This window comes from Eleginops maclovinus, chromosome 19, assembly GCF_036324505.1.
Source record: "Eleginops maclovinus isolate JMC-PN-2008 ecotype Puerto Natales chromosome 19, JC_Emac_rtc_rv5, whole genome shotgun sequence".
Taxonomy (NCBI): domain Eukaryota; kingdom Metazoa; phylum Chordata; class Actinopteri; order Perciformes; family Eleginopidae; genus Eleginops; species Eleginops maclovinus.
Window position 1 is genome coordinate 15,009,072 of NC_086367.1, and position 18,800 is coordinate 15,027,871.

An 18,800-nucleotide genomic window follows, 5' to 3' on the forward strand; every position below is an offset into this window, starting at 1 on the left:
GTTGTCTTAATATTTTAACTTGGGAATAATGTACGAAATTGTTTGGGGAAAAAAACTGTCCAGAAGACATTGTTATATACGAATACACGTATCGAAACATTATTCATGTCAAGTATTCACTTTTTTGGGCAAGTGGAGTAAATCCCTGTTTACAGTTGGAAGAAGTTGCATGGGTTTAGCAGCACATACAGTTTACGTAGATTGGAACAATATTACCATCTATACAATAGTGATAAATCATGAAATACTATCAAATTAATAAACAAGAAACAGTAATAAAGCAGTGTAATTGTCGTTATACTCTGCTTGCAATCTGTAAATACAATAAACTAATCTAATTTTCTGATGATACCATGTGATTCAGCTGTTTTGTTCCAAATTGTATTTTTATCATTTCCATTTTTGTTGTTGTTGATTAACATAAAATGTATAAAAAACTGTGATACTTTAACATACCAAACATACTGCAAAACGTTTTCAGCTACAGTTAAAATATCATTTGTATTTCTTTAGAGATTATGATTATCACTTCAAGGCAATATCATTGTATTGTAGGCAGTGATTTAGGAAAAGATGGATCAATCTGACTTTACTTTTAATGTCAGCTGTATTTCTAAATGGATATCTTGCTTGTTGAAACTGCAGCTGCAGTTCTTGTGTTGTATATAAGATGCGCCACAAGGTGGAGGCAGAGACTGCTTTCTCGAGGTGTGGTACCGTGAGGAGTGCTGACAGAATCTTTATCATTCAGTTGATGATCAGCGACTTGGCCCTGGGGAGTCTTTAATTGCACATCCCAGAGCAGCAGAGCAGATGCTCCACTGATTTCAGAACAGGTAGGTGGTGGGGCATCGGTTGGATGTCATGCTGTGAAACATCTGACATATTATCCTTGCCAAGCATCTGATCTTCTCTTAACCTCCTTGTTGTGTCAACAGAAAGTCAAAGAGATAGACTTGATATACATCTGGTGAAGACCCGAATAAGACAAAACAGACAAAATTGGATTATATATTTTATTAAAAGCGATGAACAGACAACAAAAACGTATCTGGCCAAACCACAACAGCAAATAATCCCAGACTTGAACACATACTGATAAATATGCACAGTTACAGTCACTGCGCCCTTATAGAAATGCCATCTAAAATGATTCAAATTGCTCTACTGCACAACGTAATACACAACTTGAAATGTACCTCTATTATAAGATTAGATAATCACTTTTTTGGAGAATTGTGATAGAAAAATCCTACCACGTCAACAACATCCTAATGTTTCCTAACAAGCTGAATTGTATTTCTCATTGCCAGATTAATGAGAGAATATCTCCCATTTAGAGCAGTTAATAATTCATGAAATCACTTCGCCCTCAAGAGCGGGTGTCCATCTCATGCATGATGAGACAAACCAATAACATTTAACATATGTTACAGTATTGATTATCTTGGCTTAGAGATGCATGGTGAATGGGATGTGAAATTCCCACAATGGTGGTAAGAAGAAAAAACCTCTGAGAAACTGCAAATGAGTTTGAGTGTAATCGATAGGTGAAGGTGTAAGGATATTCATGGCATGGATACAAATAGATGATGGAAAAAGAAAGTGGCAGATCTCCAGGAACTGTGAAATTACATCTACTATATACCTTTGACACCAACATCTAAAGTAATCAACCTGCAGGGAGAGAGACTTGGAAGGTATTTGGGAAGTGAAATTACTTGAGGAACATACTGTACAATTTTTACCCTTCACAGGAAAATGATCTAGCTCTGCAGAGTTACCGCTGGCAGGATTTTAAAGTAAAGCTCTTTGGGTAGCCTGCGGTATTGTATAAATACACAATTTAAATGCTAATACTTTTCAAATCAAACACAAATATTTTGCATTCATTACAAGAAATTTACATGAATTTGCATGGCGATATTAAGGGCTGATAATTTACTTGTCAGAAAACCGTGAAAAATAAAAATATTGTACGGCCTAATGTAATCTATATCGATAGCTTGTATTTTTATATTCAATTTACAATCCAATAATGTACACTTTTAAGAAACTGTACTAAGACCTAAAGTTGACTAAAAAGATAATTACATTATCAAAATATCTGCTGAATATTTTTCTGTCAGGGTGAGGTTGATTCAGGGTTGTAAAATGAGTGAGCATTTTTATACAAATTGTTACCAAATTAAATATCAATGATTACTTGGTCAGATTGAAAATACTGAAAGAAAAGAGGTCTTTGTGCTCTGTTAACGTCAAATCAAAGTCTCATTTTGTAATATTAACCCCATAATGGTTTTCCAAATCAAGGTGGTACAAAGAAGCTGAACCATTATTGTGAAGTCAAAATCTTAAGAAACACAGCACAACGACCAGCTATCAACAAAGAACATCCTTTAAAATGTCATACATTTCTAATCTGTAGTTTTCAACAGTACGATAAAAACACATTTTACAATCCATTGTAGTGGCTATCCACTTCGTCCAGCAGACTATACATTCAAATATTCTGGTGTAGTCCAGTATATCTCTCTTTAAAAACACAACTGTACAACAGTCATAGTATTTCTTCCGTGCCTTTTTCAGACATCTATATTGAACTCCTTCCAGAGGGAGACAGGAAGAGGCACACTTGATTTGATCAGATGGAGGTGTAGTGTCTCCCAAAGCTGGTGAGTCTAATCTTCTCCGGCAGAATGATGTTCACTGAGTGCTCCGGCTCCTCCTGGCTCGCACCGCCTGCTTCTCTCAGCAGGTGTTCCCTTTGCTGCCGAACAAGCTGGCTGTACTTGGCATTGGCCAGCCAGGCCTCACAGCGGCCAAAAAACACAATGCCTGTGGTGCCTAGGATGACCAGGCACGTGAGCAGGGCGAGCATGCCGAAGCAGACGAGCTGACCGTGGGTGACAAGCAGGCCGGGGGAGTGGACTGTCTCCTTAAGGGTGATCTTGAGCAGGTCTCTCTCGGGCGGTCGGAGAAGCTTGTGGAAGGTGTGAGCCGGAAGGGAGTAGTGCTGTGGAGTCAGCGCAAACACTCTGTGATCAACAGGCCTGGCACCAACCGGCTTGGACCTGGCCTTGGGTCTGTGCTGCAGGGAGCATGTGGGACCTGTAAACCATTTCTGGCAAATGCATCGGAAGTATCCATCAGGTTGTCCAACACACGTGCCCCTGTTGGCACAGGGTCTGCCAGCGCAGGGCGAGAGACTGTTGGTGTCATTACATGTGAAACCAGTGAAGCCAAGCGGACAGATGCATGTGAAGGCCAGGCTGTGGTCTGTGCAGTTTCCACCGTGCAGACAAGGGTTAGGTTGGCAGCTGTCAACGCTGATTTCACAGAAGTCTCCGGAAAATCCAGGGGGACATAAACAGGAAGAGGAACCAGCTGAGCCATCGGCATCCCTACATGTGCCTCCGTTCTGACAAGGAGAGCTGAAGGACAGAACAACACAACATGAATATACAGCAGGGGAAATAAAGCTCGCTATCTAGTAGTGCACAGCTTCACTGCGGAATATGTTATCCTTTGGTTATGAAGCAGCCATCAGTGATGCAGTCTGATTCAATTGTAGAGGTTGATTTCATAAATTGGATGTTAATAGGTTGCTTTCTAGTCATACATCCATCATTTGCAGGGTCCTCCAGAGGAGTGTTATGGGGTCTTTTCTTTTTTACTTTCGCCAAGCAGGTTATGTTTGTCTGATTTGGTTTGTCTGTTAGCGGGATTACAGAAAATAATACCGTCCCAAAAGACTTGTTAGAAGGTGAAGCATGTTATTATAGCATATAGTTTTAGAGCAGGTCCGAAACATGGGTCAGTACACAAACAATGCAATGAGGGAATTATCAGGATAAATGACACCCCAACTGGGAGAATTCATGACCCTCAATTTGAACAACAACTCAGACACAAATTTAAATTTTAGTTTGATCACTCCAAGCAATAAAATACGACGGTGTTTTGACATTACGACTAAAACCTATCTTATTAGCTCATGAAATATAGTTTTGGGATTCAGGGTTTTTCACATTTCTTTCCAAGTGCTTGGTGGCAGCACAATGCAACAAGACTCTCCATTAAAGGAAAACGAGGCGAAAATGATTGGATATCAAAATAAAAGTCAATCTCAAAAATATTACTTTTCATAAATCATGACAAAGAAAGGCAGCAAGTCCTTAGAGCTGACTCATATTCAAACTATTTGGCTTCCTTGCGGAAAATTCTGACTTGATTTATCGATTCACTGTAGCTCGTTTCAGCTCTACAATAATAGACTTATTAATATTGTGATGTGGATTGTAGTCATTTTTCCCAGCCCAAATGAAAAACAGTGTTCATCTAATCTCCTGCAAATGAGAAATATGTACCAGTAATAAAACAACAAGATATAAAGGAGTCCCTGCAGTAGTGTGTCACACATCTGCAGCCTACCCGATCAATGCTGCCGGACTTCACAAATTAAAGTGCACAGATTCAAACGTGGGGATGAAAAACATCAATACCTCTAATACCAGCTCTTGTAATTATACGAGTCCCTACAATTCTGTCTGAGAGTCAAATGAGTAATAGCTCTGGCAAACTTTTTAGACATCTCTGGTGTTTCTTAGAGGAGCTGATAATGAAATCTCACACAGGGCTTTTTTAATGGAGATACATTTCCCTGAGATATGATTGAGGCTCTACTCATCTCGTGAAAATTATAGTAAGAGAAAATGATTCGTATTTTTAGAGGATAAGGAGAGATGTCAAGGACATTGAGCTGCAGTGTATTTTATTAAGTGTATTATTTAATACCAGGATGTCTGACAGATGACAAACATGGTTGGGTTCAATTTCAGCTTGCCGTGTCTCTACAGAGTCTTTCATGTGTATCTGATGGACAGGAGCGTAACGGTTCAAGCTTGTCTGTATTTCAGCGTCGAAAGAGAAGCAATGAGGTAATTTCCAGAGCTTAAAGGAATGAGGCACTGCTTTTGTTCTCGATGTTGATTCTGACGCAAAACACATTTTTCTTTGTTCAGAATTATGTGTTGTTTAAATGCCTGACACAAAGGCTGAATTGAGAATCGCCTTCTAACTTTCTGCCAATCCCGGTACTTGAACGATACTTCAAAGGAGGCGAACCATGAAGGTGGGTCATTCAGATCACCTGAAGACCTGGCTCAACCAGCGCTCCCCAAATGCGGACAAAACCAGTGGTGCATTCAGGTGTTCTTCATCGACTCATTACGTCAGACATTTCGAGGAATCTGCCCAATGGCATAAATAGTAGTACATGTCAACAGGGAATGTGGCTCACTTGTTAGACACTATGGAGCCATGCCACACATCGTACCCAGTTAGTAGTAAATATTGTGTATCTATATAACTGGTGTTTATCTGTGAGGCTCTGCTTTAACATGGCAAGCCTCTAGGCACACATTTACTATTCCTAAAATATAAAGGTTACTGCTGCCATAGTGTGCATTTCAAATGTCTTCCTACTGTAATTGGTTCAGTTTATTCACCTTATTCCTGAGTGCAAAATCACCGCCTGAGGGCAATTTCCTGGTAAAGGTAATGTAAACATTTTGGAGGAGATGACTGCCTAAATGTATCATTAAACACCCGGGGAGCAGTGGATTGTGCGATACCGGCAAAATATCACATAAGTTGTCTCCACCTCAATAAATGAAGACTGAGTTGCTGGTACTGAATCGAGAAGCTTTGTAAATGTGATAGCCTGATGACTTCAAAGGATCTCATTATTATGATGCAGCTTGTGATGCTGTCCATGTTCACATCAACAGCTGCTTCATAAAGGTGAAGAGCACAATAAACGTGGCTGCTGCTGTATATTTATGACAGGAGGGAGCTGCACAATGAACTCTATGAAGCCCCTTTCCTTTCCACCTCAAAGGAACCATGTGTTTGAAAATTCACGCCTGCAGAAAAGTTTGCTTTGGCAATGTACTGTAAGCCCAGTAGAGACGCACTTTGCTTTTATTGTTTGCAATGTTTTTCAATTGCTGACTGAAAGAAAAGCTGGACAACAAAATACAGACGCTTACAAATGTCCCTTTAAATAAATGTACCAACAGATGCCAGGGCTGCATTCAGATTATCATTCATTTTTAATGGAATAACCAAACAGAGTAAAGATTGAAATTACATCCTCCAGGTTGCCAGAAACAAGAGTCTAAATTCATCTTAACTTTTTTTGTTACTGCCAATGTGTAAATCACCAAAAAGTGCTAAGAAATTTACTGAAATGTCAATGTTGACAAGAAGAGATGACCAAAATAAATCATACTGTTTCAAGTATCCCATTTTCCCTGATATGGTTCACTTCTTGTTCCAAGTGGCTTGAATATACCGGATTGCAAGTATGTTTTTTCTCTTCATTTGCAGAGTTGTAGAGTTAACACCAATAGAATTAGCCCTCCGAGTAAAGTTGACTTTGCAAAAAAAAAATAATGAGCTGGAGACCCATTGAAGGGGAGTTTTCATCCCAAAAAGTTGGCACCTTGCCAGTTCCCACATTTGAGCATGTGTATGGGAATTGTGTCACACTAAGCGTCTCAGCTTGTCTAACAAATGTGTCTAACACCCTCTTGACTCAATTTAGAACAACTGAACTGGCTACAGGTCAAGAAGTAAAGAAAGAACATGCCATATTTTTTCTACTAACCGCCTACTACCAGTGTACACAAACCACAGCGTGGGATGGATTTGATGTGCTGCCTTGGCGTTACAAAATCAGCTGACAGATGTTGTAGACAGAGATATGGATTATTGCTCCGAATGATAAACAGAGGGCGATAAGGCTGTAAAGCATTGGAGTATTAATTTTCCTACAATAGAACCTCAATCAAAAGCTGCTGGTACCTGTTTGTGAGACACAGTCCTCCCTTCACGTGGCAGTTTTTACCGGTGTAGCCGGGGGGACAGATGCACAGGTATCCCCCCTCTCCTGTCTCTATGCAGGTGGCATTACCAGCACAAGGCCTGGATGAGCATAGGCGAATATCTGTTGTGAAAAAAACAAGCATGCTGTTTTTAGATCTTGTGTGCTCTCGCTCCAACTTCCAGTCTCCGCCTGTTTTTCCCTCCTCTGCTATTTTCCACTCTCACACTTGCACTCCCCATCATCACGGCATCTTGTCACAGAGCACAACAGTGAGAACATCACCAACCATGTTGCACAGGAAAGCAATATGCTCCAACAGAATTGGAGATGTACTTTCTGTGCTCATAAGGAGGTCAAACTGAGCCAGAAGCAAGAAATATCTTTCTGTTCTATCTTTGTTTCTTCTATTGCCTGGGGATGCAGAAATTAATTTTCATGCAATAATTTTAATCACAGATGCTAAAAGAATAATTGGTTTCAAATCGATGTGTCAAGTGGGATTACATCACTTTAACATTAACATCTCTGCAGTGTCATCATTTTTTGGGTTTCTTGTGTCTTGCTCATTAGCTAAAAGTGTCACCGTTATTTTGTTGTATATTCTTTCATTATTAACCAATATTTAATTTTGCCTGTCTAAAAATACAATGAAATATATCCCAGACACCGGGCTCATTCAGTGGCGACCAGCGTGTCCCTGGGGCGCTGTGACTCACCCTGACCTCTGGTATGTCAGGGAGTGTTAAAAGCAGAGATATGAGTATCAGGGGAGCTTAATGAGACTCACCTTGGTCACACAGGCTGCCCACCCAGCCATCCCCGCAGACACACTGCCATGCCTTCTCACAAGTGCCGTGAAGACAGCCGGGGAAGGGCACGCACTGGTTACAATTATCTCCTTGCCACCCCGGTTTGCACCTAAAAGAGGAGAAAAGGGAGCAATCCTGAGCTATAAATATACCACCCACTGAGCTCTTGTCCCCATATTGTTCTGAACTTGTATCTTTTTTGTTTATTGGACTTATTGTAGGTCACTTTGGATAGAAGTGTCAGCTATTCAAGATGTAATGTAATGTATGCCTTTAAAGTGAAATGATAGATTAATGTCATGTTTCGGCATAGTGCACAAATTGGTTAAATGCCTAAAATACTACCAGATGAAATCGTTATTTTGGCCCAAAGGTAGATACAGTATCATTTGCCAGATAAAAAAAATTTCAGACTGGGCATGGTTTCCAGACAGAAGCTTTTGAGCTATTTGTTAGGATAACAGTGCTTTTTACTGTTCAAACAAAGGGCTGATTTGGCAGATGACTGAACACAACATAACACATCTACAAGAAAAAAAAACACAGAAGGTTCCAGTTGGCTGGATTGTGATTGCGTTTCTCTAAGGGAGGAACATTCACATCTCCAGCCATGGAAATGAAGTTGCAAAAGCCCCAAGGACATAGTCTATCATCTAAAACGGAATCTAGTCGTTTTAGTACCTGCACTTTCCGAGCTTCTCACAAAACCCATTTTCTGTGTTGCACCCAGCGTTGCATTCCCAACCTTTGAGAAAGAAACAAAGGGACAGCAGCAGTTTGCATCAAAACACAAAACACTACGAGCAATAAAATATTCATCTATTATACTTTGTATTCTACGAGGAGAGTGTATCGACTCAGCAAATTAGTTTGTCTTTACGACTCAATTGTACGTCTTTGTCAGTGTTATCATCATTTCAGATTACCTTTGGCGATGCCTGTCACGACCAGAATTAAGACCACTGCTGTGAGATGCATTGTAATTGAGAGCAAGAACCCCTTTTGTCCTGCAACATATAAAGTGGATTAAGACGCTAAAAGAGCTCTCTTTTGTGAACAATGCTTAGATATCAAATAACGCAGTTGTTGTATTTTAGGGAAAGAAAATAAACCTTAAATAGAGATTTCAGATTTCAGAAGGCAAATGTTGTACCTAGCTGCTGTTGGGTGTTTATGTATGGAGTTTTAAAAAAGTAGATTTTCACAATAAAAATCACGCTGCACATCTTAATATGATTTAAATAATTCTATGTGACTATTTCTACTAAATTAGGCCTATAATTGACGCACCTGAACCAAATGCGTCTGCTCCCAAAGGCATCCATTACGCACAAGCAGAAAGAGACAAAAGCCATTTCATTTAGTAGTTTTCACATTTTTTTGTCAAACACCTCTCAAACTTAAATGATCTTGCAGCATCCGGAACGCTCTCTTACCTATGTCGTTCCTGCCCTCTGTCTCCAACTGCCTTCGGTCATAATGGATGGGTTTTGCGAGACTCTTTTTAATCCAAGCGACGCGGTTCTAAGTGATTCCAAAGGTGCACGAGCGGTGCGGCTCGCGCGAAGAGGACCTGGAGGTTTTAACGGGACTGCTGCATCGCGCGGCGTCCCAATGCAACACGCTCCTCCCACCTTTTGAGGGAGATTGTGTGCACCAGTCTGACCCCCGAGCGGGGGCTGGAGCTGTGTAGAACTGTAGGTACCCGTATTTTATACTTTTATGGAGAGTGAGAAAGTCCCTGTAAATTGTTAACACTTCCATTACTGCAACATTGTTTACACTTTTATTGAAACATGAAATCACCATCTAATCCACCTTTTGTTAGGCTGAGTCTACCATGAGTGAAAGGTACATGTGGTTCCTTTACATAAGTAAATGTAGCTATACTACAATGTAAAATAATCCTGTCCATCAAGTTAAATAATTTAACGTAGAGCAAAATACAAAAATCTTTATTGCCATTCCGATGCCTGAACATTATTTTATCCGAAATATGATGCCTACTGTTTGATTTAATTTTACCTACTGGATACAAAATTCTCTCTTTTTTTTTTTTATAAGAAAATCTAGTATCTAGTCTGTATTTATCTCAACTAAAGGTATAGTGAACTTTCTCTTATAATTCAATAAGTGAGGAAATGTCCAATTCCATTTCTGCTGACCATACTATTAGAAAAAATGTATAGGAAAATGTACCAATCAAAGACTGCAAATTTAAAAAAGTGAACCTATAATAAGAGACTCTAGGCTCACTCGCCCCGGGGTTTTGAAATGATATTGAGTGCCTACCATACATAATAATGCCCTATTCTAATCTTCATTGTTCACTTATTGCTGCCCGCAATCTCTCCTCAACCTTCCCAAGGGCAGTGAATGGTATTTTGCTTCACACTAAGTATATGACGTATAGTCCAAGGGAGCTAATTATGAGTTTCCCTTCTCTCAGACTTTATTAGATCGGCAATAAAGATATCAGAAATGGTGGGCGAGCGACCATCATGGGAAATTTACCACTTTCTAATCCGCTTCACAGTTAATGCCTGTGAGTGCAGTAGTATGAGGTGCCACCTGTGTCGTTTGAAGATGTTAGTACCAGACATCTCCTGCTCTGTTTTATAAATACATCATTCTGAGCAGACATTGCTTAATAAAACAGTTGTCAAAGTGAGAGCAAAAGGAAATCTCCATTTTCTTTTTACACACAATCAATATGCTTTCGGCAAAGAAATACATACGTGTTAAACAGTCAGATAAGAAATAGAGAAAGGGATACATTTCCTCAGATTTGATGTAATCTTTAGAGAGGTCTCCAGTCTCATATCCCCCGCTTCAATGCGTCTTGTGTGTCTATTTCCAAACCTACTGAGAAGGAGCTTATAGCCGGGGCGTGACATACAGCTGTGATGTGTTTCCCTGCCACGGCTACCAAGCTGATCCACATCAGTCATTTCTTTTAATTAAATGTCTGAGGTTTGTATGTGCTTTATTAAACTCAAGGAGTCATCCATTGATTTGTTTTCCTCCCCAGCACTCATCTCAACTGCTATCTGATCTTTTATCTGCTCCGGTCCAGAGGTGCAGCAGGCTTAAATTAGACATTATAGATCTGAGGTTTTGTGTGTGGAATGTGTGTTTGTGGTTGCTTTTGTCAAGAGAGTTTGAGGGTATACTATGTGGTTATCGTACAGACAAAAAGTACATTTGTGTGTACAAGCTATTTTATCTGAATGATTACCTTAGAGCTGAGATCAATAGTTCATTGATTAGCCGATTGACAGGAAATTGTTTTGAGTAATTAGCCAAGCAGACTGACAATGCTAACATGCTGATGTTGAGCAGGTGTAAGGTTTTTCCTTGTTCACCATCTTGGTTTAGTGTGTTAATGACTCGACATTTGATCATTAGCACTAAGCACATATTACAAACAACTCTTATGAGAAATCAAAGCATCGGAGAGACCTAGATTTTGACCTGATGATGAAATTGTTAATGCATCGCCATCATCCTAATGGAGATTATTACCGTTTGTACAACATTTTAAGACAATCCATTTAATAGTTGGTGAGATGAACCACAAGAATCAATCTCATTGCAGCGCTAGAGGATAACAGATTGGATAATCAAAGGAATCGGGATAAATGGTCCTGGAACCATGAATTTCTGTACAAAAGTTAATGTCAATCCATTTAGTTGTTATTAAGATCAAAGTGGTCGGACAAAACAAGATCTTTGTGCGCTTAGGTTTTGAGAAATGGTCATGGGTATTGTTGACTATTTCCTGAAATTAAATAGATCACATTAGTTAATCAAGAACATTCTCAACAGATTAATCGATTATGAAATAACCCTTAAATTGCAGCTCTGTGTGTGCATGTATGTGACAGGAGAAGTTAAAATCACCTCACAGTCTGATTTAATTTGCAGATATGATGCATCTTCAGGGAATGGGCGTCTCACTCTGATCTCGATTATACAGGAGTCTTATTTTTAATATCTGTGAAGGTCAGTCCCTCTCTGAGCAGGTTTTCTCGACAGAGGTGAGGAAACATTAAATGGCACACTTAGACCTGCATATTACCAGCATGGATAATTTTATTTCAGGTCGACTAGAGATTGGAAATGAGTTCATCTGAATTCACAGCACGCTGATGCAAAATGTGGAAAAGTCTATCAGCGCAATATAAAATCTGATTAAAGGAAGTCCCCATTCAGTCGAAATATACCAGCCAAGGTTTTGATTCATTCAAACATTTAGATGGCACACGTTGGTGTACAGGAAATTAATCCTCAGTATTGATTTCCAAACACAATTAGTTGCACAATAACACGTGGGGTTGCTGGCCAGGTCCTCCCTGTCCACAGGCTGTCATATATCATTAGACAGAGATCACCACAGGTGGAGCTCACTGAGGCTCACTTACGTACCTGATGCACAACAGTAAATCTGCCAGTACAATATATGTACAGCACATAAACATAATTGCTGTTTTATATTGGTTAGAGCATCTGGTTACGCTTTGGATTAGAGCCAGCAAAGAAAACGTTCTGCAGATACGGAGAAGCAATGCAGCGGAACAAGTACAGGGAATAAAGTTGTCAATAAATCACAATACGGAGGGTGGTCCTGGAGAGAAATAAACCTGTGATTACTTTTTAAATTACCCAGTATAGGTAATTACACAGTACAGACAGCAAACCAACAGATGTATTTCTGTCATTGTACAAAAGTGATGTCAGTTACTTTATTTGAAAATCTGTATGCGTTTGTGGAGCAGCTCACCACGCTATTCTTGTACATTTGTCCGCATAAAGTTTGAAAAGTCAAATTAGTAATTATTTTAGCAGCTTAATTATTTCTGGTCTTTCGATTTGACAGATATAATAGCTCTTCCTCTTCTATAATGTTGGATTTGATTTAGGAAAAGATCCAACTTAGGATCCTAAAACTACATTACTATTTATTTGTCCGAGTGTTGATCATTACTTTTTAAAATCATACACATAACTATTTTATATAGATCTATCCTTTGCTTCTTTTTCTAGGCTCAGTCTCAGTCTTGCAAAATATAATATATCATTTTAATAATTTATTTTTAAACAATTTAATTTCCCAAAGTACTTTTTTTTTAAATGTCTAAGAACATTTACCATAAACAGTTTAATTGCAATATTTTTTACTGTTACTCTATTCTTTCTACCCAGTAATATTGATACTATTCCCTATAATAAAGAGACACTTATTAAAGGGAATCTTACCCAATTTTCAACCGGCTTCGTGTTATCGCACTGGCGTTTCTACCATTTGGATTGCAACAATACAAAGCCAGGGGAACATCTGCATTTTCCCTTTCAGTAAAAGTAAAAAGTAAAAGTGTTACCCTCTTATCCTTTAGCCTCTCATCTTTTATGTCATGATTATATTTATTTCTGCTATACATACCAAGTAAGAGTTGTATTGGTACCACAACTGTTAAATTGGCATCATCTGAAGCGTACCAAAACATCTTTTACTGCATATTATACAACTAATAAGTGGATTATCCGCATACGAAGAGCCGGAGAACTACTCTGCTGCCAACGAGAGTGAGAGTTTAGTGCCTCGTGCCCCCAGGCGACGTAGAATCATATTGTAGAGTATCCTGTATTTGATAGACAGAGGCAATTTCTTCAGTCGATCTGGTCTCTTGACACCAATTTTCATTATAATTGACACTTTCTTATTGCACCATGATCGTTGGATGCTGTCAGCTTAGGTTCTTCTGTCTCTGTTGATAACAGGCAGAAATAGGAGGTGTGTGTGTTTGAGAGAGAGAGAGATGTCAGCCTATTTTATTTTTTTGCGTTTTGACTTCTTAATACATGCAGTAATTAGTCACAAAGGAGAAACCAGTCTCCCCCATTGGGGATGACTGGCTTATTTAATTGCACGTCTTGGTAGAAGGTGAAAGATAAAATCTCTGTCACTTCTTCAGTGATTTGGCTCCTCGGCAGTCCCAGTCTCAATACATGGACTTTAACAGCTGGGATACCTCTGAGAAACAGGCAGCACATAGGGGACAATTTTTCTCCTTCAATTAGGCCCCGAGGTAGCTGGACAAAAGCCTCATTACTCAAAACACCCCAGCTCCTGAAAGATACTTTTAGTGCCAAACAAAAATGACATTATACACCCCACAGTCCAGGTGCACTTGGATAATGCATCTCACTTACTTTTGGCATGCGGAGAAAAAAAAATGCTATCTTTTTTAGTCCGAGCAAGCCAGCAGGAATAGAGGATAGTGACCGGATACGGACAACACTCGTCTCCCTTCCAAATACACCACTTACATGGCAGAAGAAGCAGAGAAGGTCTGTTATCGGCCGACTGGCGGCATATCACACGTTTTCTTGGCACTATCCTGAGGGCTAACTCCTCTGTGGCCTCAGCCTCCTGGGTGTCTACAATACTTCAAGCACTTTCTGCTTCAACCTTTCATGTTTGTGGAAAATATAACCCAGAATGTTCTCGAATAAGAAAAAAGAAATGCTCAAACTCGTATCTATGATATTATTTCAACTCTCTGCATGATTGAGAAATGAAATAGTGTAATGACAGCACAACTACATTTAGAAGACTCATTAACAGTTTGAAGGCAGTGAGTTGTCTAATGTGGATCTGAGGGTTCACATATGATGATTAATGTCTGTTCCTCCGCCTGCTGTCGTTATGCCCTCTCATCTATTACACACGCATGGACTACAGTGACCTCTTTCTAGTTTCTCTTGCACTTGTGTTACATCAACTTGAAACTTAACTCACTGCAGAAAAGTATGTGATTAATGTTTTTTAATGTCCCTTTTTCCTAACTCTAACACTCTGCTCCTACAGCGCTAAAGTGGAAACCTTACTTGGTTTTATGCAGCAACACTTTCCTGGATCTTCGGCCATTTAAACCATAAACAGCACCCTTCTGCTTCAAATACAACTGCATGGTTCTCTAGCTTTGCTGTGTCATATATTCATATATTCTGCAGATAATTTGGCTGTTTGGTAATAAGTATTTAACATCAGATAGAACGTGGATCTTTTTTATTATTTAATAGTTATTATATAACAAAGAAAATGTCCGTTGTCTTTTTTGAAGCATAAACATGTTAACACCCAGCATTACAGCTGATTAAATTGTCCAATAATATCAAAACACTGCGACAAATCAGTACATGGGTTAGCGTCACAACACAACTGTAACTGTAATTTAGGAGGCAGAAACTCAATGGTGATGTTTGTGGGAATTTGCCATCTGCTCAGATGTGAGCCTGTGTGTCGAGATGTTAACTAAATTTCATTAATGGAGACAGTGCCGTCGTTATCTCCATAGCAACTGTATCCTCCCTTTGTCAGGAGCTTTCAGGTTGTGGAGGAAGCAGATAGACAAGACTGTTTGTGAGAGGAAGAGAGCAGAAGTCTATTGAGGCAGTAGAGAAAAGGAAAAGAATGAGGGGAAAACGGCAAATACAGAGGACTGACTTTGCCGTGATCCCCTGTTCATCTGGTGCCAGTTATTCCTGTCTTGTTACCATGGGAACAGGAGGATGCTACCTTGTTAGGTGTATTGGGTCTTTGCTAAGGGTTTGCATCATTACAACGATATAACACAAAATGTCACCTTTTCAACCTGAAAAAAAGTGTGTGTAGCCAAACATGGGGGGACATCAAAGTCTATATTCACACTAAATGAATCAGGGCAGAAAACCGCTGCTGCACTGCTCTGTATGGGTATTGCGCATTAGTCACAGCACAAATTGATGTCCTGTTAGCAGTGATTTAATGCTTTGCTGGCTCCAAGTTAAGAAACTGATTCCCCAAGCACCAGTTAGTCTTAGCCTTTAAGTCACATTCAGCTTTGATGTTAACGTCTCTATCTGAAATCCTCTCTGACTTACGAAACTGTACTACATGACATGTTTACTGAAGAACCCATTTTCCTGTCGCAAAACCAAATGGCTGGTGTGAGTTTTATTAAAAGATGTATGTCTGTATGTAGCATGTTCAGTACGTACATGTTTTTGTTTACCTGATGGCTTGCACTCCAGTGTGCGGTTTGAATAGTACATTCCCTGCAGAGATGAATGGATGATAAAATGTTAGTCTCTTTAGCTGCTCTCTGAGGGTCTATGCAGATGTGCAAAACCAGGGAACACAGAGAAATTGCACAGGCTCTGGAGTACACAAATACCAGAACCAGCAGACAGACTAGATACATAACACTGAATATGTTTGTTATAAACTGAACCCTCTCCTGCAAACGACAACTGAAACTAAATATTTTCTTTGTTTTATGTCGAGGTCATTTAATTGGATGGCAAATATATTAAAACTTTTAAAGATATAACACAACTATTTCCTTTGTCGATACAGTGGGTGCCCAATAAGTTGTGGTTTATTAATGCAAAGCGTGTTTATGTGCCTGGTGATGCTCTACCCCTATTGTTGGGGCCATATGTTTGTCTCTGAATATAATACAGATTAATGGTGTTGTTAAAGGGCTCCCTGACTTCTCCCCCACTCCTAGTCTTTGAACTTGTATTCATTACCAGAACGCATATATCCTTCACCACCCATAAAGAGTATTAAAGGGAGTGCATACAGACAGAAGAAAGACGCTAACACCACAATTACAGGCGCCTGCTGTTGTGCTTTAAGCAAGGATCTTTCATCCAAGCTGTTTCCAGCATGACTCACGTTGAATAAACAACCTGACTCATCTTGAATAATAATCCCTATATCACACGGACGAAAAGGGATCCAGAAAAAATCCATAAAGTTGTTTAGCACATGTGTTAGCTATTTTCAAAGATACAATAATGTATTTTGTCCTTGAAGAAAGAAACAGTATACCGGTCCTGCCCTTGATCTTGTCAACTGATCAAATCCAACTCCTCTGTCACTCAGCATAATGAGCCGAGCACTTTGAACAGCATCCTCTACTGATAATCAGGTTACGGCATCCTAAAAGCCCCCTGCAGAAGTTGAAGAAGCAGCAGGCATTAAATGCAGACAATTTGAAACAAACTGCGCAATGTGGTTCACTGATGGCTTGAGATAGACTCAAAATCACCAATTGTTGTGTCTGTAGGATCGATAACAGATGAAAGTGTCAGACTGAACTGCACATCAGCTTCAGGAATACAACTAAAGATATAGAAATAAAGAATCCATAAACTGTTAGTGGTCGCCCAATAGTACCCAAGTGATGAAAGGAATAGTCAGGAATAGTCGTGCTGTGGCAAACAACAGTGAAACAACGGAGGGAACTTCTATCACCCAGCTTGCCCTTAATGTCTTCACTGAGCTGTTCACTGTAAGCCCGCAGTGTCAGTGCCTTAAGGCGCAATCAGTAATCAGTATTTTATGGGTTCTTTGCTCAAATTGACCATAATTATCAGCAGGGTGTTGCTCATCAGTGTCACTCATTTGTGAAGTGTCTTCTCTGATTTCCATCTGTCCTAGCAGAAGAGCTGTGCAGAGTTGTTGGTCTTGCTGGGTGTCCTTTCTGAGTGCAAGTTTGTATTTGCAGGCAGTCCTGTGTTTTATGTTAGCGGCAGACTATGTATTTTTGCATAGATACAACATGTTAATTGTTACAGGCTGCATGCTGAGCATTTGATTTATTCCACATTGGATAACAACACTGCTATTCATCCCACATGTAAAATGTTCTGGAATTCCATGTAAAAAAAAAGAACATCATATCTACTTGTATATACTTACAGATCACATATTTATATGAAAAACATACAACACATGTTATACAACATCCAGTTTAAACATTTTTGAGATGCATATCTTAGTCACGGACATCAAGCTAAATTAATAGAAGAACATTTGTTTAAAATTCAAATTAATCACACTGAAACATGTACACAATTCCACCTTCACATGTTGCTCTTGTGCATTTAAAGCTAGGGTGGGCGAGGATTTATTGACAGCCACATATACCAGTTTTCACGTTTTCGTACAAGAATTTGGTTTATTAATTGTTGTTGGGCTAAACATAGGATTTCAAAAAATGTTTTTGGAGAAAAAAATAACCCACCCTGCTGAATTCCCAAACATGCTTATTATTAAAAATGGATTATCTACTGCCACGGTGAACCTCTTACAAATATTTCTGTTGAGCTGCAGGTAGGAAGGAATCAAGCAGAGTATAATTTATTCCTCTGCTCGCCTAATTGAATCTCCCCTCTCAGCTGAAACCTGTGGCTGCCAGCCCAAGGTTAAGGCGGTGTTGATATGGCCCCTTTGCTCACTCTCACTCACTACAGTCCCTCGTTATGAATTATTCACATGCACAGTCACAGCTGAAAAGAGGCCAATGCAAGAGGAGATAAACTCAGCTCTCAGTTCAAGTCACTGAATATACATTTTTTTAAGAAAATCATTTTTGTCTTTGTTAGAAAATATCACTCGACACCGGCTTAAGAATCAATAATCAGGTCCCAATTTATACTTGCAAGAAGGAGCAGAGTTAAGTCTTATACAGCAATATGGTTCAACTCACACACAAGTTAGGCTGCTCAAAGGAGCAGGAAGTCATAACATGTTCATATAGTCCTCACAGCATCCCATAACATCAGAATCAGAATATCTGTATTCGTCCCACAGAGGGGACATTTTCATTAGTTACAGCAAAAAGAGCCAAAGACAGTTTAATATTACACCCAAGATACAAAAATATATACAACAGGTAACATAGTCATTAATCGGCAGTCGTAAAGATGGGAACAACAACCTACACATGTAAGATTTCCCTTTACGGATATTAGTCTTTGCCCTCCACAGGTGTGAATGTCTGTAAACATACAGTATAAATCAAGTCTGGCTGCCTTCAGTCTTAACAGAAGGCAGCTACAAGGTCATGCACAGTTCAGATGTAACAGTGTGAGATAACAAAAGCACACAGCATTAAACAATATTTTTCTGCTTTAATTTTGTCTATTTTATTTTAAGAGCCTTATTCTCCAAATCCATCCTAATGATTTCAGGTTCAGACAGTTTAAAAGCCCAAACTCTCCGGTATCAGATTGTAGTTGTGACATTGATGAACATTTACCAC

The 18,800-nt window shown here is 39.4% G+C and overlaps 1 protein-coding gene across 2 annotated transcripts; it reads right to left on the reverse strand.

Moving 5' to 3' along the window:
• Positions 1 to 1,061: 1,061 nt before the first annotated feature.
• Positions 1,062 to 9,275, reverse strand: LOC134881195 (protein delta homolog 1). Of its 2 annotated transcripts, XM_063908356.1 has the most exons (7): positions 9,138 to 9,275; positions 8,992 to 9,006; positions 8,628 to 8,708; positions 8,383 to 8,446; positions 7,680 to 7,810; positions 6,871 to 7,012; positions 1,062 to 3,434 (listed from the first exon to the last, which is right to left on the reverse strand). In XM_063908356.1, exons 3-7 carry the CDS (start codon positions 8,677 to 8,679, stop codon positions 2,645 to 2,647), a joined length of 1,179 nt encoding a protein of 392 aa, XP_063764426.1. In that variant the 5' UTR covers positions 8,680 to 8,708; positions 8,992 to 9,006; positions 9,138 to 9,275; the 3' UTR covers positions 1,062 to 2,644. The 2 variants fall into 2 exon arrangements, with proteins under 2 accessions (XP_063764426.1, XP_063764427.1); XM_063908357.1 differs by lacking the exon at positions 8,992 to 9,006 and having other exon boundaries at positions 9,138 to 9,251.
• Between the last annotated feature and the right edge of the window lie 9,525 nt (positions 9,276 to 18,800).